Genomic DNA, 21492 nt, shown 5'->3' with positions numbered 1-21492 from the left:
CAATATTCGGAACAAATCAAATTTGCAATGAAGAAACAAGTTAAACAATAAATCAAAAATCTAGTAAATATCTCTAAACCATAAAATTATGACTAACCACAATGCAAAATAATACCACGTAACGTTGTAGAACGAAGGTTCATACAACACTGATTTTGAGTGGATAAATTGAATTGTAGTAGGAGCTAAATAAGAGAGTACATTAATATAGTTCGTAAGGTTGTGTCCTCTTCTTTGCGATATGCATTATAGAGTGTTAAAAGAGAGTAGAAATTTTAAAGTTTCGAGCTCGGTTACATTAACTGGTTTTTCCCCTATTTATATACGAATTTTGACATATATAGATGATATAGATCGAACTTTTGACCACTGGCAGTGCGATCGGTGCGATCACATACCACATTTTTGTGTGCACTAAACCCAGCAAACTTCACGAAACAGGGAAATTTTTGAATTCTTTGTTTTGTGAAAATTCTGACTAAAAAGTTTATTGAACGATTCGAAGTGACCAGGAAACGTTTATATTTGAAGTTAAGCCAAGGAAAGTCACTGAATTGTTCCATAAAATGTAAGATCTTATATTGAATTTCTTAGGAATTTAAAAACATATTCCGCCTTTGTGAGGTTAGCAAGAAGGTTAGCTACTATTAGTTAGCACAAAATAGGTGCACTACAATCGCGGAATTTTGAAAACTGACACATTTTCTATTTCGTGGTTTACTGGTTTTTTTTTGTGAATTTTGAATGTATTTTTTTATGGAGAAATCAGAAACTCGTTTGAGACAGAATCAGAAAAGGTGTCGGTTTTCAAAATTCCGTGTGTGTAGGTAATGTCATTAGTTTCGCCACTGAAGAGATCCAAGATATCTATGGAGCTCAGGTCTCTAGGTGACGATTCTCCTGAATTTAAGAGTTAGTAACGTGACAGTTGTCACTTTACAAGTTAAAAATCGTATGGATCTCGAGAATTGGCGCAAAGTTAAATTCAGTGGTTTTTTCACCAATTGACGCCATAAGTGCGGTCGAAATTCAAAATGGAAAGTGCGTAATACTTTCTAACGCAGCGTCATTTTCATAAAAGGAAGCGTTGAAAGTTACTTTTCGGTTCACTTTTTCATTGAATCGTACACTTGAAATTCAACTTTTAGGCACACTTACGACGTGAATTCTAAAAGTATAAAATTGTTGCGATTATGAACCGCTTCAGATTCAGATGGACTGGATGTAGGCAGATTAATAGGGTCAAAGCACCTAGCAGGGTTATAGAATAAAATAGAGTAATACTGGTACTACTTTAATCTAAGTATGCGAATATTTCCCTACCTTTTTTTCTTAATATCATTCCTGCTGTATTCATGGAAGAAACAAAAAGCCTTCGATGCTGTCGATCTCTATGATTTTTCTGTGTTCTATTGATGCGAGTGTAATGAAATAACTATTATTTATTTGCTGTGCTAAAGTGCTATGACAGTGTACGTTGCTTATTCATGCAAGGTTCTGAAAGAACAAGTTATTAAGACACCCACGAAGGCGAATCATAAATTTTCATAGACGTAGACGGCGCTAAAGAGTAATTTGGGTGCCACCACCTTCGTGATCGTGAATGTTGACATAATTTTCATATATTTATTTACATGTTGTCCTTGTAAATTTTATCCATCCAATCAAACCTCATACAATAAACCAAGCAGTTAGTCCCTTATCTTAAACTAGCATTAATTTGGTAAATTATGGACACTTGAAGAAAACACATTCTTTAAATTCCTTCTTTTATGTTTTCTATACAAAGTAGATATTATATTTCTATGATAACAACATGAAAATAATACAACAATGTATCACATTACAATGAAATGGCATAATTTAAATTTAGACTGGTAATACTCGTAAAATATGAAGTGGATTGGTCATAATATTTTACATAATTCATTTGCGCATTTAATGCTTAAAATAACAACAATGCAGCCTACACCATAAGTGTTATGATATCATAGTGTTGAAACAGGATGCTTTTATTCAGTTATTAGACATTAAGAGGCTCCGAGCGTACAGTTTAGACATACTACAAAAAAAATAATAAAAATGGGTCATGTTTAGGTACATAAATCTGCCAGACCAAGGCATGAAACAATACTAATTTATCTACATCTAATGTGGATTCCTGTGGTGTATGAAATGAGAGGGTATTGCATGAAAAGATGAACACATGTGAGTAGCATCTGATTTTTCTAAATACTTTGTAATCAATGAAACTAAATTTGATTTTTTTTGAAATATTTTCCTTTATTTTTAACGTAAGTTTATACCTAGCTAAAGTCTAACTAATAGTACTTTTAGTTATTGTTGTTGTTCTTGCTGTTGTCTTTTTCTTAAAAATTATTTACATGAACAGTCTTTGGTTAAAAAAATGAAAAAAATCTATATCTATACTCGATTATAAACCAAAAAAAAAGAATAAAAATCTGACAAAACTCGAATGGATAAAGTATATCAATAAAACAGCGCTCCAACCGTAATTACTATCACTTGACCATTCTCAAATCGAACCAAAAAATTATTCATTCAATTGAAAGAAAAACGTACTTAACAATGGGGCAAATGATCGAAGTGGTACTTCTTGTGTGAAATTTTCCGTTCGAGGCGTAGCCGAGTAGTCTCACGTGTAAATCATGATCGTAATAGCTGCACTTACGAAATCATAAGAATATTTTCTCTTTTCTATTTCTATTTCTGAGAAAACATCATTACAAGGATTTCTCTAGTTTTGCAGAAACTTGCTATTTGGTAAGAATTTAGATTTATCATTTAAGATCTGTTGATCCTTTGTTTCCATTCCCGGTCATCATGTAAATCATGGTAGCCTTCCTGTGGTCGATAGGAACCTGTCTAAGATGTCAGGTCCTATTGCAGCAATTTCCGAAGGAACCACCTCGTAGTCTCCGAGCATCCTGCGTCTCAGTTGAAGAAATTTGGGGCAGTCACATATCAAGTGTGCACCCGTTTCTTCTTCTAGATCTCAGGAACATCTCGGAGTGTCCGAATTTGGTAAGAATAGATATCACCACTTGCACATTTCAAAAGTCAAAAGTTTTTTTTTTCAAAAGACACTTAGATAGAACCAAAATGGTTAGTTCTTTGCCACGAATTTTTAGAACTTTGCGCGAACAATACGTACGCAGGTGACTTTGCACGTACGCTTCGTGCGTGTGTCGAAAGTAAAAATAATTATTCACTTGCTGAGGACTTTTGGTTTCGGCAAAAATGAGAATATTCTAGAAATTTTCTGAGACATTTTAGTGGACTAGGTTGAAAATGTCAGATTGTTTTCGAAGCCAATAATCAAGAGCCAGCCCTGGTAGTGTAGACGATTCGAACGCTCAAAAAATGGTGGAATAAAACTTCGCGCGGTCGGATAGCATCAGCCTTTCAAATACCACAAAGTTATGTAGTTGACGTCCTTTCTTTTGTATCAACGCACTTGAAGTGCGTTGTATAACGGCATGTGATATCGTTGACTTGTAAATGAACTTTAAAAATACTAACAAAAGAAAAATAATAAAATAGCTATTTTTCTAACTAGTAAACAGGATGTTTTGCGCAATAGATGTCATCGTATGCGCAAAGCCCCCATTTTTTAACGTGTTAGCAACAATATTTTATGTACAGCAGGTGGATACTCATTTTGTACAAACGTCAATTTACGCACTAGTGCGTAAATACATATGAAAATCCATTTACGATACAAAATAGCTATTTGCGGTGTTAAGAAAAAGAAAACAGAATTGACGCTCAAACACATTTTCAAGAAAATTTTGTTGGATGCATTACAAAAACTTGTCAGGATATTTCGGTGGTACATTTTTGATACTGCAACAACCTAGGTATTAAATGAATTCCAAAAAACAATGTCCGTCCGTCACAGCTTTTTCTGTACGATTTTTGAAGGTCTGTACATCAAACTTGTAGGGTGGCATGGTAGAAAGGTTTTATTGATTTATTTCAATAAAATGTAATTTTGATGTCCACAAAAATAAATTTAGAAGAAGACTATTAGAACGGTCGTAACCTCTCATTATTAATTGAATTCTGTTAGTTTCACTGAAAATCTTCGAAACGTTGTCTATAAAATGCCACAGATAAAAAATGGCGATGGCGTATGTCTTCAATAAAACATAAACTCGTATGAACTGCGGCCCTCGCGTCGCTTCACACTCTCTTAATCTTTGTTCTGTTTATTCGCTTTTGTTAACAAGGCAAAATCACATAACAACAAAAATACTTTTAGCATCAGCAGCTATTTCGTCCGACCAACATAATCTATCGTGGAACCTAACCTCAGGAATTCCATTCTCCACCAAACTGTTTTCTTTTAAAGAGTAGGAAAGGCTTCTTTTGAGAACTACTCCCAGATGGTTGAACCGATACCACCAATCATCGTACTTGATCTTCTGCGAAAAAATTGGATTGAGGCTGCCCGAATGAATTTTTTGGCATTTTTTCCTCCATAATTATTCTTCATGTAGACGCAATGTGTGTTACATTGACTAATAAAAGATACATCCGTCGAGTCTCTTCTCACGTGTGTTTGGTATCAATGGAAAGAAGAGACCCGTAGTAACGAGTTCTGCTAGTTCGTTTTTTAGTGGCTTTGTGGCAGCAGGGGAGCCCTTAGAAGTTCTCCGACGTAGTCAAATTTTCTCAATTTCTTGTCACAACCTTGCACAGCAACGACCAACGGCTTCCATAGTATCGTTGGACTCCTGGTAGGATACTCTTCACAATCCATTGACAAATTTTTTGGTTGCCGCTGTCGAAGAGTTTCTGAAGCCGAAAAGAACATGCCGATTTTCGATAACTAGCGCTTCCATACAAGGACCTTTCGACCTTTTTTGGGTATGTGTCGCAGCGTCTTTCTAAGCACTACAAACCTGCACACTTCCAATTAAATTGTCTGTTTATTGGCGAAATTATTCAATTTTGCGCTCACAAATAAATATTTTTGAACATGCGACATGGCTCATTTTTACAACTCTACCGCCCAAAACAAAAAGACAACCAGAAAAAAGCTGTCCCACAAAATTGTCAGGGGAGACTAACGATTCTATAGAGCCATCAATCATTCGGATCGGATGTGTCTTGAATCTCGGTTGTTCGATACCTTGGCAAATTCATTCTTAGGAGTAGCCTTAACTATTGCCTTCATTTCCTATGTTCATCGTCGTCTCAAAAAGAAATGACCGTCAAAATGAAATAAAAACCGCGATTTCACTTAAATTGTGCATCTTATTCACTTTTTCATGTTTCTGTATATAAATCATCGAATTACTCAGGTAATTTTGCATTTTACAATTTTGGTCTGATTTTTGGTTTAAAAAAAAATGAAAAATTAAAAACTTCCTATTCAACTATCAATCACAGCGTCGGAATTAAGGGTATGTTCTCGTTCGTCGTAGACACTTTTCGCGTAGTTTATCTGTGGAAGAAATAACATTTTCCAGTAAATGATCAATGAATTGAAAATCGAACAAACAAAAAATTTAGATCGAGAGAGCACTGGCAAACCGGTCTCTCACAAGGGTACAGGCTGCACCAGTACCATCGTCACCACAAGCCGTTTCTGAAAGGACGCATCGAATCACAAACGATTTACTTACGTGATGGGCAGCTCTCTGCGACATCTCCTCGCTCTGACATCGCACACGGGGGCGTTTAACGACCTCCTGTCCTGCATAGTTCAAAGACTTCGACGTCAAACTCAAGCAAAGTTCGATGTAGAACTGGTATTTCGTTTTGTGTCCGGTGGGTGCCACGTTTACCGAGACAGGATAACAGGAAATCAATTCACTGGAATTGTGCGATTCATTTAGTCAATTTTGCAGGTCGAATTGAATTCAAATTTTTACCTTAAATGATGCGTTAGCACAGTGGTTGTTGACTCTTCGGATCTGGAAAATACCCAGATATTCTCCGACGACACTAACAGCCGTAGTTTTGAGTCTCTTCTTTCCAGCAAGCATGGTTCGTAGGCCATAAATTGTTCGTTAAAGTTTCGTTTGTTGATCAGGAACAAATGCTGCTGGCCTTTACTTTGTACCAACGAAAATGGTGGTATTAAACCACCAGGAGCGCCAGTCACGCATCGGGGAGGTCGCTTTCGTTCCGGCAATGTTCGATTCGAACTCTTACTTCTCTCACGAACGGCGTTTGCAGTTTCTGATGCCAGGTCTAATACTCCGATCATCGGTTTTGTGACGGTGCCGACGATTCCTTTACCCAAACCAGATATGAAACCATGCAATCCATCCGTTTGTGCTCCTGCATAGGTATGTTTCACTATGCTTGTCACACCACCTAAAAGGCCGAAACCCAATCCCATGAATCCAGCTTTCAAATGGTCTCCGGTTGAATTAGCTCCACTGGACACTTCCAATATTTTTTGCCGTGTTTCCGTGTCCTGTTCGTCGAGAACCACTCGTCCAAGACCATCGGATATGGATTCGGTCAGCTTTGCCGTTGAGTTCGACAGGCCATGTGTGACATTTTTCACCAAGGACGTGACCGACCCTTCATAGAACAGTCCGTGCATGCCTTCATTTAAGTCACCAAAGAAGCCCGTCGGATTTCCCAGAAAGTCAACGCTGCCTAATATCTTAGCTGCTTGCCACTTTAACTCTTGCTTGTAATGGGATTTAATTGCCCTCACGTACACCTCCAACGTTTCGAAGTGATGTTTGTCTTTGAACTTTTCAAAGTCGATCGACGCGTCTTCAAATTTGATCAATGTCAATCCCAGCCGCTTTTTCATCTCACTCAACTGTGGCGACAATTTCGAGGCCGTAATTACACTCAGTCGTATGTTGCTCGGAACGATTTGCAAATCACCGAAGTAAAACCGCTTCGCATTGGCTGCCAGAATTTTGGTCGCAACTCGTTGCGCTTCGTAATCACATTCATCGGGCAATGCGGCCGGATCGGGTTGTGATTGACCGAGACCAATGAAACAGGCCATACGCAACATTAACCGCTCCTCCAAGTAAATGGTTATCGGTCGTAGGCTCAGGATAAAATGCTCGAAAATGATGGCGTTTTTGTTCGGTGACGGAAGAAGTTTAATATTCAAATGCGTTGCAGGCAATGATACCATTTCTACATTGCGATTGGTGAATAACATCACCGGACACGGTGTCTCGAATAGTTGATTATCGATTTGCATGTCGCCAACGCTTAAATCTAACGAACGAACGGCTGGCGTGGCAATCACTTCCAATGTGATGAACTCCAGTGTGACAAAGGCCAACTCTTCGCATGGTCTCTTGGATACGAGTGAAAGGCCCAAGCCTTTAGTCAATTTCAAATTGACATGGAGTTCACTCAACGATTTCGTAACGACGCTCGTCGACGGGCTGTCGTCATTGTTGTTATTCGGAGTTTCGGAAATATGCGGAAGCAAGTGCGAAACGTGCTTCCAGGTGGGATCCAAACTCAACGATGCACTTGCCAGTGATTTAATGTCTTTTATTTGAATTGTTTTGATTGGTCCATCCATACTGACTACGACGGATAAGAAACCAGAACCAGGCCGTAGCTTTTGCCGTTCAATTGCTTGTTCTACTGGGACTAACGATTCGGTGTACATATATGTTGGCGTTGGTGACACAATCATTCCCAAAACTGCATCGCTTCCCGGGCGAAGATTGAAGAAACCATCTCTCGATTGTACGCACATGTTAGCATGTTCACACATCAGTCGACCCTCCTCGGTGAAGTACCAAGTCTGAGTAGATTTCCGTTGTCTGTTCGCTGGCCGTACCACTAAGCTGGTGAATTTTTGCGGTTGCGGTGCTCGTTCTAAATCCAAAACGTATCTCGGCGATGCCGACGAACTCTTTCTACCCGGTTCGGTTGGCGGTGATGAGCCTTCGTGTTCCAATTGCTTTTCTTTGTTCATGCGCCATAATTGCGATCTATCACCAGGTTGACGTCGAGCCAAAAAGACACGTCCGTCAACGACAGTCAACACCAGTTGCTGTGACTCAATATCATAGTCGAAGGAATTGTTGCCGATGTTGGAAACATTTTTGAATGTTTCGGAGAAGGCGATGTAGATGAAGTTTTCGTACGTTAGATTATGCGACATGCCAAGATCACGCAAGGAATAAACGTGTGACACTCCGCCCGGTGCTTCAATGTATAATGATTGTGCTCCCATTGGTTCATCCAGAGCGTACGCGATTGATGAGTGAGGCTAAGCGTGAAACATAAAATTTTCAGAAGTGTTCCCAGCCGGAGCACAAATTACACCCACTTACCCGAACTACGGTTTGCCATTGATTCTTGCAATCGGTTTGATAAAATTTCAATGGAACTTCGGAATAATTGTCGATTCGGATTGGTGGTGGCAGAGCTAGAAAGACGAGTTTTAAATTTGAATAAAAAATATTCTCGTGAAGCTAAATCACCTTGAGCATCGCCAAACAGCAGAAAATACGTGGCTCCTTGCAACACAATTTCCACGCGAATGAAGTGCATGTCACCGTTGATATTTCTAATGTTGATGTAAAGACTCTGCGTTTCGTGGATCGGAATTCCACCAGACCAAAGACAGTTCTCGACGTCAGGCAACCGAATGCACAATTGCTGATCTTTGTCCAGTCTGGGCCAATGAAACGGCAAATGACAGCCGGGAACGGCTTCGATAAATGTTGCCTTGGCCAATTGATCAGTCAATGTTGTGGCGTAATACTTCTGAGCAAACTGAAGTTTGTACGAACTCCGATTGTACAACTGGAATCTCGGTGAAAATGTAACGACACTCGTCTTGATGTATCTGCCACGACCGCGTCTCACTTCAATACCGAGAACAAAAGTTTCGTTTGAACTGCCGGACTTCAACTGTCGATTCAAGATGTCTTTGTGCAATTGAAACGGCTGACACCAAGGTGGATTTTGACCGAATCTCTTTCCCAATCGAACTGTTAATGCTGGCGATGCGTCCGGATCTGATATAGAATACATGAGCGGTGACACAAGTCGTCCTTGTTCGTTTTCTTGGAATTGGCCGGCACTTTCGTGTGGAACTCCTTCTTGTCGGAAAACTAACGGCAGACCAGTTCGATTGACAAGCCAGTACGGAGCGCTAATGCTAATCTGCATTCCGCAACCTTTTATCATTGTAATTGATGCTCGAAGATTGAGAACTCTTTGTTTCATGTCGCTTAAACGAAGCGTTGTCTCAACGTTTCCCAGTCCAACAGGTATGCACAGAGTGCCAGCGCCTGGATAGCCGTCCAAAGTCAGAGTAATCTTCAATTCTCGTTCCAGATCAACCTCGTAGACGCTTGCCGATTCAGAAGATGCGATTCGACCTTGTGTTCCCGACAAGAGTTTGTACAACAGGTCACACGGTAGTAAGTTATTTAATCTCAACGGTGGCCATAATGTGATTGAATGTCCAGGAATTCCGATCGCATCTTTTGTAGGATAACCTTCTCTACGTATAGCAGCCACGAAACGGAATTTATCACGGTTACTAAGACACGTTCGCAGTTCTTGTTGCAGTTCACTGCCTTCATCCATTTCCTTCCAGTTCAAGGTGTCTTTGCAAAATTGAAACGAGTTTGTACTACGTTGAGCCGCGCTCTCGTATTTATTCCAGTATTCCTTGCTGTTGAATTTAACTTCGCGAAAAGCGGTACCTTCATCAGCACGTTGCATTTGCAGCTCCTTCTGAGTGGCTTCCAAGTCAATTTCCGTGGGTAGTGGACGGACACTTAGCAACGAATGCACCCGATTCAACGGGATACTGTACACTTCGCTCGAAGGCACAATCGACGAAAATACGGCTGGCCACAACGGATTGCTCAAATATCGGAAGTCATGTTCCATGCGCAACAAAATCGGCCGATCTAATTTGTTGATCAAACGCAGAGCGGATCTAACGGTGATAAGCTTGTGAGCAGATCCCTCCAAAGTCACCGAAAATACAATACGGGCACGAGGCATCGACACAAATTCTACAGCCTCGTATCGGGCATGGCGGAAAAATACACCAACTTTGTCGACGGACACTGGGCCCACTTCCGACCATCCCTCTACACGTACGCCAACTTGATGGATGTTCAACTTGTGTGTATCATTGTGACGTTGTTTGCTTTGCGGTCCGAATGAAAATGATGTCACGGCATTTGGCTCGACGGGCGTCCATCTCGTTTCAGATGATGTCATTGAGGATTCGGAACGGGATACTGTAAACCATAACCGAACACCAGTCTCGTTACGGATTGCAAACGGAACGAACGGATTTCTACGACGGTAGTTGTTCGGGCTCATTTGGATGCTTTTCTTATTGTTTGATATTGATGCGGGCTGACTATAGTAGTCTTGAGTCCAATCGTCGTGCACAATCCGGTATAATTCGATGCTGGTGCTGGTCACATTCAATTTTACCATATCTTCGCTGTTCACTTTCAGGTGCAAACGATTCCGTTGCATTCCCGATCCCAAACTATAACTCCAAGTGGCATCACACTTCCACGGTTCTATTAACGGCTCCCATCCACTCAGGCCACGGTTGTAATAATCGCTGGCAAACGTTCCTTTGAGTGATCCAGTCTTGAAGCACAGTTTATCTGCCGATAAATCTGCGTTCGATCGCCGCATCAATTCGGTCGAACTGGATAATTCCTGGTCAAATTCCAGCTGTGACAACGAAAGTTCTAACAGCGGAACGTCGGCATCCTTGCAATCGTCAATCACACAAATTGAGATGCAGTTAGCTTGGACGGCAATGGATTTAATTTCCAAGGGATGTACAATTGTATGCGAATGCTTGGTCGGTTCAGCATGTTGTGTTAGCCACAACGCAGCTTCATCGAGTTCGTTGTTACAGATCTCCAATGCATTAACGCAATCATCACTGTTGAAACCCAGAGCCGACAATTTTGATATGAGCTGTACGTCGACACTACGGTCACCAGTGACGTGATCTTTGGATTTTGCGTTTTTCGTTTGCCGGGGTAACGATTGCAGCATTTGCGAAAACATTTTGACGTCGTTGTATGACAATCGGATGGACAGGCGTTTGGCTAGTTGAATGTCCAAAACATTTTTCTTCAAGTCCATGTTGATCGTAACTGGATCGATTATCGACAGAGCCGTTTCCTCCTCAAAGCCCAGCACACACGAGAACACTTCCAGATGGTTTAGGTTAATCGACATCACTTTATCCACTTCGATGGGTCGATACGACAGTATGGTAGTGCTTTTCAGAATAACTGCATTGGTGTCCCACTGGTCGGGCGTTTCCACGAAAACCAATTCCGAATCGGTGATGTTCAACACCAACTCCATCGGCTCTTCCGGCACAGGGGTCTGCAGATTTTCATTGACTTTCTGAATTGCGATCAAATCTTTCGGTTTCTCCGCATTCTGCGACAGAAAATCTCTGCACATTTCCAGCCAATCCAGAATCGCCATCACGCGCATATTATTCAGCAAAATGGTAAATTTCGACGAATCATTTCGACGGCGGCTATGCACTTCGGCCTGAACAGAATCGTTGCCCGGATTCGAGTTGATCGGCTGCAATATGTTGGTGAAAACGTTTTTCGGCTGATCTGTGTGTGTATTGGCGTAGCGTGAATCGATAACCAATATTTCTTGAGACACTAGATCGATGTCTTGGGATCCGTCGCTGAACGAGTCTATTTTCAGGCTGGACTTGATGAATTTAATGCGGGCCAACGATGGATGATTGTGTGAAGATGGATCGTCAATGATGTAATGGGTGTTCGTTGGAGTGTTCAGACGTACAGACACATCCTGTAGATCCAGTGTGATCGATAAATTCGTCCAGACTCGCTTATCCGTAGTTTTCTGAAAACAAAATGATTTTGAGCATCGCTTGGACAAAATGGAAATCCTGAACTCTCTTACCGCAACATCGGTCAGTAGATTCGATCGACTATCCGAGTTATACGTTGGCTCAACAACTAAATCGTCGATGCATTCGCCTAAATTGTAGGATAAAAATCCTCGGACAAGTTGATACTGCTGTAAATCCAGCACGGCTTCTAGTCGAGACAATGTACCGTGTACGCTAATGTCCGGAACATTTTGACTTTTCCACGAATCCATGTTCCGCTCAACGATCAACTTTAAGTGACACTTGCTGTTCAACAGATTAGATCCTTGTTTCAGTATTGCGTAGCCATTCATGTCCATGCAAATATCCAATTTTCCTGTTGATACACCAAAAATAGTCACTTGAAGTACAGCCCTTGGCTTAACTGTTCAAAACCACTTACCAGCAACGAAATCACTTTTCCCTATTCGAATACCGGCGAACAAATCCGTGTTCACCAAGTGCACCTGCATGACATCAAGAATTTCATCGGGACCAGTGTCGTCGACTTTAATGCTAATTATGCCACGTTCACTGGCCAGATGGAAGTTATTCTGCAGCGAGAATTCACCCAAATCGGCAACGATGACTTTCTCACTCCGTGAACTTAACGGCAACAAAATGATCGGTGAGCCAGCATTGATTTCCAGACCCAATTGAAGTGGTCGTTGGTGAAGACTGTGTCTCGATTCGGACGGTTTGATTTTACGAAGCACCGGCTGAAAATTTCATTTGTCAATTTGGATTGTTAGTTACAGTAGCTGGAGCTTACCGTTTGTAATTGCTGAAATTCCTTGAAAAATGCCTGAATCTCAGCAACGAATCGCTTCGTGTGCACGTATTTCACGGATGACATCTGAATTTTTAACTTTGCGTCACAGTTCATTGATCGGCTGTTCAGTTTCGGACCATCTTGACGATAGAAGAAATTCAGCGCTTCGTAGCCACTGGTCAAAAATCGTTCCCGATAAATTGCCCCATGTAACGTCAAGTCCATCAATGATATGGATCCCAGCTTTCCTTCTACGGTTTTCGATTGGCCGTACTTAGATATGACAAAATGCGCATTTGACACATTCGCCTTGGCTATTTCATAGTCTGTCCGAATGAAAACCAATGTCAATGAACGCACTGATATGTCCAGATCCGAATTGCCCTTCTTATGCACCGTTTCCACTGACGTTGTCGGAATTTCGCGAGAACTAGTCACATCATCATGATCGTCCGACAGTAAACCGAAAAAATTCAGCAGAACGAACCAACTTTGGACGGAGATGATCAGGTCCAAACTGTTGAAATCAATCGAACTCGACTGACGCATCGAATTGTAGTGCGAATCAAAGTTCGGGCACTCTGGATCGATTAGCAATGACGTGTAAAGAACTAAATTGTCTTGACGTTCTCTGGGTTGCGGTGATGGTGGAGGTGTATCCGGACATGTAGTCTTATTGATTGGCTGCTGTTCCTCATTCAAATGGTGAGTATTTTCAAGGTTTTCTGGCAACGAACCAGTCATACACTCGTCCGGCATATGTAGACCAATCAAATTGGGACATGACCGTGATGAGAACGAGGTTCCGGGTCGAAGGTTTTGGGTTTCCGGTGATGATGAAATCACCATTGAACGATGCTTGGAATCGGGTGGTTGCAGTAAGTCTTCCATAAGTAACGACCGCAGTGACACTTGGACATTAGTCTCATACAAATTGCATCTATCGTAATTGACCTTCAGGTCACGGAATGAAATCTCAATCAACGGATTGTTCACTTCATTTTTCAGCTGGATGATAAAACTCGGCAATTCGAATAAGACTTTCGGTTCCACGTACGACTTGTGTTCGTTGAAGCTTGGCCCAGCGAACAATTTACGTCTGACTTTATTGTCCTTAATGTCAAACGAGCTAATTGTCGGCTGATCGATAAATTCACTTAAATCCGGTTGACTGTGTTGCGGCACTTCCGATGGTGGACGCACCAGATCGTCCGGTATTTTGAACAAATTTTCAATAGTTTCGATCAACTGTTCGTATTGCATCCGAGATAGAGACAAGTTTAGCGGTTTGACGACACTGCCAGTGATCTGCAGAGTTTCCTTGGTGTCGTATACCTCATGCACGGTAGTGTTATCGACGATCCGAACCATATCCAATTGAATTGCCGTATCGTGTAAAACAGGGACTGCATCGGTTTGGCATGAATAAAATTCTTCGGCGCGCGGCAGTGCCGACATTCGAAAACCTTTCCTTGTCATTGTGTCCAGCGAGTACAGATTCATGTTTCTCACATCCATGACGTACGTCTCCAAATCGGACTCCCTGTCCTCGGCGCATATTGTGCTCGTATCCAAATCTTCTTTGATCGGATCATCCAGTTCGAAGTCTTCGGCAAAACACTCACTCATAAAGGGTTCCTCGTCGATGGTAAATATTCGATTGATCGGTTTGTCTGGCTGGAACTGTTTGGTGTCATCGTCGCACTTATCGCTGCGGATATTGGTGACGGAAATTTTACCTAAATGTGCCACGAACACTTGAGAACTGCAGCTGGACCGAGGTAATACTAACACTGGTGTGTCCAGTACAACGTCCAGTTCCAATTTTACGTCGATACAGTTTTGTTGGTTCGATAGCGATGTTAAACGCTTTCGTCGTAGCGAATGACGAGGTGAGTAGACTTCGTTACTGCGGGGAGTAGTGATAACATCACTTCTCGGCTGAACCAATCCCATTGCCATATCAGTTGCTTTCTCACGGATTGATTTTGCCAGATTTCTGAAAAACGTAAATGGGAATATCAACGGAAACTGGCTGGCATTCAGAACGTCATTGAATGACTCACTTCAAATAGTGTTTGAACTCGGTGGCACACCAATTTAGCTCTTGAATGAAGCGTGCAACATGCGTGTACCACACAGATGCCATCCGAATTTTAATGTTGACGCAAGCATTCAAGTCCCTTGTCACGCGGAACGATAACGCTTGACGTTCCACCAATACGATTTCGTCCTTCGACGTGCCCATCGCGTAAATTTCTTGCGTCAACGAACTTAACAGATCCTGTTCAACGTGTGGCGGTTCAGTCAGTGGATCTTTTCCCACCGACAAAATCCGTTGATGGGCAATGCCTTCTGGCGTTAGATCCAGAACCTGAAGACCACCCAGTGAACCTTCCACTGTGATGGATGTGCCTAACGTTGCGTGAATTCGTGCTTCACTCATCGTGAACGTTCCGACTTTACGTCCGACCATGAAATTGTCTCTCATTAATGCACGCAGGATGAGTACATTCAAACGGTGAAAATCGAACGTTATTTCCGTTCGGATGGGAGATGGTACGATTGGTTCTGGTGACGATGGATGATCGGTGGTATCGGTGTTCGGTTGTGCGGAAAGATTAACTGTGGCTTTTCGATTCGGGAAAACTCTTTTGGTGAAGTCCATCAGCTCCACGATCGTCTCTTGATTCGCTGGAACGACAAAACAACAATTGTACGACTCATCTGGGGGCACAGAAATGTCGATTAAACTCACCGATTATGTCCAAATTGTTGAACTGAATGTTGGCTATCTGTAGTTGTTCACCGCCGGATCCCGGTTCCGGTGTTACAAAGAGAACTTCCACGGTGATCAATGCGTCTGTATCCCCAGCAGCAGACCAAGTAGCAGAATTAGCTTAATTGTTACAATAAAAACGTAAAAAACGAAAACGAAAACCAAATAATAAAGATGCAACGCAACCAACAGGCAACGCAAATGGGCATGCCAAAATTGTCACATGTTCAGTGTGTCATACTCACTTCGTTGTAAATTGCTGAGCGCTTTCGATATCGTGTGCGGACTGGTTGGTCTTCTATCATAATGCAGTGTCGGATCTGGTGATCCAGGTGATTGCGGAGAGCATGGCTCGCTTTGCTTTAAGCTACCGGATACACTGTCAATCCTGAAAAATTAGCACAAAAAAATGAAAGATCGAAGGGACTTCATTTGCCTTCCATGTCCTTACCCAACATGTCGATGACTCGCAATTAGCAATTCAAAATCTTGGCCATAGGATTGCATAGCATCGACCAGCAATAATCCGTGCACGGACAATGTTAGATTTGTATCCTCAGGTCTTCTGCTAAAGCCGGCCTTCACTCCAGTCACTTGTAGCTCAGCGATACTACGACCTCGCGATTGCACTTCCAACGACATTTGATCAACGGAGAATTGTAGTATGACCAATTTCGAACCGTCTCGCTGCCAAACGGGTTGTTCCTCATCGTCGTTAAAGGGAACATTTTCCTGCATTTTCTCGGAAATTTCTTCAACTGCATCGATAATGGGTGAACGGTGCGGTGAGTGAAGTGTACTGCTTGATAGGACATTTAACATTTGAATCAGTGCCGCAATTTTGTGTTCGTTCACATGAACCACTAGCTTCGGTAGGCTGCCGGACATTGTAAGACTAGGAAACTGTGGATCGAGTGTGTAAACAACACGTCGTTCCATTTGTAGCGAAATGTTGAACCGGTCCAGTACATGCAAAGATGATGAACCTTTGGAACTGGCGAACGCCCATCGTTCTTTACTTTTGCACACGAGAACTTGCAGATCGGTCAAGTTTAACTTGAAGCTGTCGTAGAGTTTTTGGTGCAGTGACTTCTCGTTCAGCGAACTATCGATGTTCCTTTCAAAGCCATCCGACAGAGCCGTACACAATGTCGGCGAATCGCTGGTGCTGGCTTCAGATCCGGGTGGCGTTGAACATGGTGTCATGAATGCATCCTCTTCTTCGCTGTCCTTACGAAACTGTTCCTGCGGAGCTTCTGGTTTACTACTTTCCGGTTGGTTGTTGCTCAACTGCAATCGACCGAAATCGACGACCACCAGCGTTCCACCTTTCACACAGAAATTTTCGGCAAAAATAATTTGGGGTGCTGAAATGTCTATCTCCAGCGTCCACGTCTTGCGATCACTCAGATCGCCTTCCAGGATATTCTCCCAATTTTTGATGATTTCCATTTTCGTTTTATTTTTCATTGCCTCGATTTTCTTCCGTGTGCCTATCACTTGGTGCGGTTTCATCACAAAGTCAACAATCCATTTGATCACGTCCATGTTGTACACCACGTCCAACGACTGAGATTTGATCAGCAAACGATAGTCCGTGTTATGGGACAGTGGCTTTCGTTCGTAGTTCATTTGGAACAGTGGTTCAGTGTTGTTCAGTAGGCCCGAATTACGGCTATTCGCCCGCTGTGTGTGCAACCGACTGTGCGTAATCGACTCGTCTTTTACTTGCGGCTTGATAAGATCCGGAAATTCCGAATTGTTGGTGATATGATCCTTGAGCAACACCGATCCCAATGACAATCCCACGAAGTGCGAGGCTGAACGTGGTCGTGACTCAACGCTCAAAATCAAATTTTCAAATTGAAGCTGAAGCATCAACTTATTGGCGGATCCGCTGCATATGTCCAATGTGCCTTTTCGTAAGGTAAAATCGAATTTACCGAAAACTGCGTCACGTTTCAGGATTGAATTGCTTTCCACCGAATCGGCAAGCGCGTCGAGCAGTTCGTCTTCCAGCTGATGTTGATCTTTTGGTGTTGTTGCATCCAAAGCAATCAAAGAACTTGATTGCTGTTGAGACGATGATGTTTGTGCGGGTGACCCATACCATCCCCACCACTGTGGAAACCATTGTACGAGCATACTGCGTCCTTGATTCGTTTCGTTGGATAAACCTTCGGGTGTTGGCATTCGTAACATGCAAATCTATGAGAGGAAATGATTCGATTAGCAGAACTAGAAATGAATTGCTTCACCTTCTTACCTCTCTCAACAGTTTGAGTTCGTCGTAGGACCGCTCCTTTTCCACAGCATCCTTGTGCTCTTTCAATTTGGTGGTCAGCACTTCGTTGGGATTTTTAATGATTTTCGAATAAATCTCAATGTACTCGAGATTGTCTTTGGCTATTTTAAAGCGTCTATCTGCACTGATGCGCCGGAATCCGTGACACTGAGCAGCATACAACCACCAAGCTCTCGGTCCCTGATGTACCGAATGCAACGGACGTAACAGCTTAAATCGTCGATATTTGGCAATGTCATCCAATCCTCTCACACAACCGACCATCTGGCTATATTGCCACTGAAAGTGAGAAAGAAAATCGTTACAATTGATGGAAGGGAAAACTTTACCGGACTCTCGTCACTCACATCGTTCAACGTTAATTGCACTTCGTTTAATATCAAATCACAGACCAATCGAGGCCGACTCCGTGTCCGTAGCGGTGTTTCACTTCGATCTCGTTTCAAGTGTGCCTGCGCACAGACAGGACTAACAATAAATTGATGCGTAAATTTACTCTTACTTATTGCCTCGGCCAATTCATTAGAACTAATATCACCAAAAATTTCATTATTGTGCAATGGATCCCAGTAAAAGGACATTGCTTCCAATTCAACCAATTTGAACGATGCGGAATTGTTAATCCAAGCGGTCGTATAGCCGGGCGTCCAATTCTCATCACAACTGCGTGCCGACAACGATTCAATGTTGATGCCAAAAGCGAATCGCTGATCCGGAATCGTGATCGAGTCTTCGTAGCGAATGTGAACGTTTTTGATTTTCAATTCCAAATTCTCGACGATATTCGTCATCAGCGATGTGCCGTAACTCAACCATCCGGAATACGATGAGGCATAGTAACCGCCCTCCAACGAAGCTTCGCTGCTAGCACGCCATTTTGCTTCGAGGCCATCGAGGCGAGAGAGTTTAAAATCTAAATCGGCTTGCTCTTCTGCTTCGGCATCCCACTGTCAAAAGATAATGGTTTGGTCGTTAGGTAAATGGAAAATTTGGGAATTTATGAATTGTATACCTCGTCCAAATTGACTGGTCCGACGACGACATAAACATTTTCGATTAAAATGCACCATGGTGCTGTTCGAAATTGACGTACTGGAATTTGAAGTTTAATTTTTCCGACCGTACCACTGAGAGCTTGCAATGGCAGGCCCAAATTACGTAAGGCATCACGTCGTAATGGAAGGTTTTCCAATTCAACTTCACCTGAAAATTGACAACATCACAAAATCAGTCAAATGTTAAGACCAATCAATATGACTCATATCTTAATGGATTCTGTGGAGCTAAGGATTCTTGTGGGTCCTTCAATCGTTGGTAAATGACATTCGATGGAATCATCATTTAGCAATTAAATCTGTCACTTCTTTCGTTACACGTGTCGTGTACCGCTTAACAGCAAATCTTTAGTCTTACTGCACATTTTGCTATACAAGAGGTCTGGTTAGAGATCATTGTCAATTGTTGTTGTTGAATAACGGACAATGAACCGGCTATAAAAGGTTAAATAATGAAACAGTCGCAGTGGATGTCATTTCCCCGTAATATTTACCACCCTTTTCCGGACATTGAACAAGTACACTTCCTACAACAAACTACGGTACGGCTTTCATCCATCGCAATTCTTACAACTGACGAGCAAATAAAATTCAAAAATTCGTTTCGGTCAAACCTTCTGCGCATAAGTTATTTTATTCAAAATAGACATTGCGCGCGCAACCTGCATTCATGATAAACATTTCCACAGTTAAATGTAAACACGCAGATAAGACCTGACTTAAGTGGTAAGTTGATTTATTTTGATTTGTAATCCCGATGGCATCATATCACGTGAAAAACGAATTCCGATGAACTTAACGAGAAAAGGTTTGCGATCGTTGATCTTTGTCGCAGAAATTCTATAATCTAAAAACTCTCAGTCAATGACAACTTTTTCACAACATCGCAAATTGCGAACGGCAAAACAACAATTTTTTTTTGAACGAGAATTGATTGACAATCTCACTCACTTAAATCAATGAATCTTATACACTAAAAGCACTTCAAATAATTATACCATAAATAAGATGAGACGAAACATGACGTAATTTTACCTAAAATAGATTTCTATGTGGGAAACTTTCTAATTTGTACATAACAGTAGCACTATATATAGGTACTTTACGACAATAATAGTTCTATACTCTTACCTGACAATAGAGCAACGGTTAGCTGTGCTGTATTAAGATTTTCCACATACTTCCCCAAATACGTATTCAGCACCCATGCAATGAGTTCTCTCAGCATAATTTGTATTGTTTTGATTGCATCACAACCGAATTCATGAATTAAACGCTAAACAAGAATCGTATTTTTATCGCGCAAATTGTAATTAAAGACTCTGGCCGTTTGAACTTTGGAAACAATTTCTGAAAATATTTTTGTTGCCAAAAGATCACCACGAATACTGATACATAAGAGAGAAAAAATTTGGTTGTTTTTTTTTGGCTCAGCGATTTTCACTTCGTGATCCACTAACGGAAGATATTTTCCACAAATCGACAATTTTTATCACCGAATACACACCCGATTTACTGATATTTTATGCAATTTGCTTAAATTCTTTGAGTTAATTCAAAATATTCGATAAGAAAATACGCGATTCAGGAATCACAAAATTTTTTATTACTTCTGACGAAATGTCATAGCAATGTTTTGCGTCATGTGTCAATTGGATAAAAGTGGTCCCACTGGTCCAGTGTGTAACACAGCGTCATCTAGGTGTCGTTGGCTTCGATTGAAGTGGTCCAAGTTCAAAATAATGGCGCATTTTACTCAAAAAAGTTAAGTTTCAAGTTAATTGGTATTGTTATGGTGCGTACCTGAAATACATTCGTAAATTTACGAATAGGATAGGAAATGGGAGCAATAATTGGTAGACCTACAAACAAATCTATTACATATCTTCGCAAGTCAATTTGGCACACGGTGCTAAAACGCATTTTTCAACTACGTGAACACACGATTTTTCGATACCAAAATTTTGTAGAAGGAGTAATTACATCGATGATTTACGTAGATTAAAAAGTGCGTTCTTTTGGCACTGTGTGCCAGATTCTCCGATACCAATCCCTATTAGCGTTTTTCGCAGAATACTATACAGGATAAAGAATAACAAGGTGGGTATGTGTTTATTACGCAAATGAAAATATGAGGTTTAAGGAGTTTTGAAATTCCGTACTTCAGTGTCAAATATTTGTTAAAGATCCCAGAAAATCCACAAAAGGTGCCCAAAAGATCTGCGTAGACAGCATGTCATTTAATTGTACAACGGTTATTACGATAACATCCCATGTGCAGAAAGCCGCAGTGCTTACACTAATTAGTACCAGCGACTCTAGTTTAAAAATGGAGATAACATAGCGGTATCTTCGCAATTCAAAGCCGTTTATATCACCACTCATGAGTACACTAATGACAAAAGTAATGGTCTCTTGTAAATACTTATGTTTACCTGTCTCAGACGGCAAGCATATTAACAGTTTTACTATTCAACTATTACTTCATTTGATCGAAGATTTTCAGATATTGATTTCAGAATCTTTTACTTCGTTTGTTTTGAACATGCTTTTTGATATAAAAGACCTCATTAGTCAGACCTTGTCGTTTTATTATTGCTGTCGTTGTCGATAACGGATGACAGCCGTCTCTAAAAGGTATCAAAATATGAAGTAACAGATTCCAAAATAAATCTATTT

The 21492-nt window shown here is 41.4% G+C and overlaps 1 protein-coding gene across 2 annotated transcripts; it reads right to left on the bottom strand.

Moving 5' to 3' along the window:
* Window positions 1–5263: 5263 nt before the first annotated feature.
* Window positions 5264–20439, bottom strand: LOC119066065 (vacuolar protein sorting-associated protein 13D). Of its 2 annotated transcripts, none has more exons than XM_037168290.1 (16): window positions 19945–20439; window positions 18771–18961; window positions 18106–18705; window positions 17720–18037; window positions 15905–17661; window positions 15699–15841; window positions 15433–15573; window positions 14741–15368; window positions 12675–14673; window positions 12306–12621; window positions 11935–12239; window positions 8460–11874; window positions 8310–8404; window positions 5904–8245; window positions 5655–5844; window positions 5264–5473 (listed from the first exon to the last, which is right to left on the bottom strand). In XM_037168290.1, exons 1-16 carry the CDS (start codon window positions 20039–20041, stop codon window positions 5402–5404), a joined length of 12609 nt encoding a protein of 4202 aa, XP_037024185.1. In that variant the 5' UTR covers window positions 20042–20439; the 3' UTR covers window positions 5264–5401. The 2 variants fall into 2 exon arrangements, with proteins under 2 accessions (XP_037024185.1, XP_037024186.1); XM_037168291.1 differs by having other exon boundaries at window positions 15433–15537.
* Window positions 20440–21492: the final 1053 nt, after the last annotated feature.

The sequence above is a fragment of the Bradysia coprophila genome, chromosome IV, assembly GCF_014529535.1.
Source record: "Bradysia coprophila strain Holo2 chromosome IV, BU_Bcop_v1, whole genome shotgun sequence".
Lineage (NCBI taxonomy): Eukaryota > Metazoa > Arthropoda > Insecta > Diptera > Sciaridae > Bradysia > Bradysia coprophila.
Note: the sequence above shows the minus strand (reverse complement) of the source record. Positions and strands in the feature narration are given on the sequence as shown.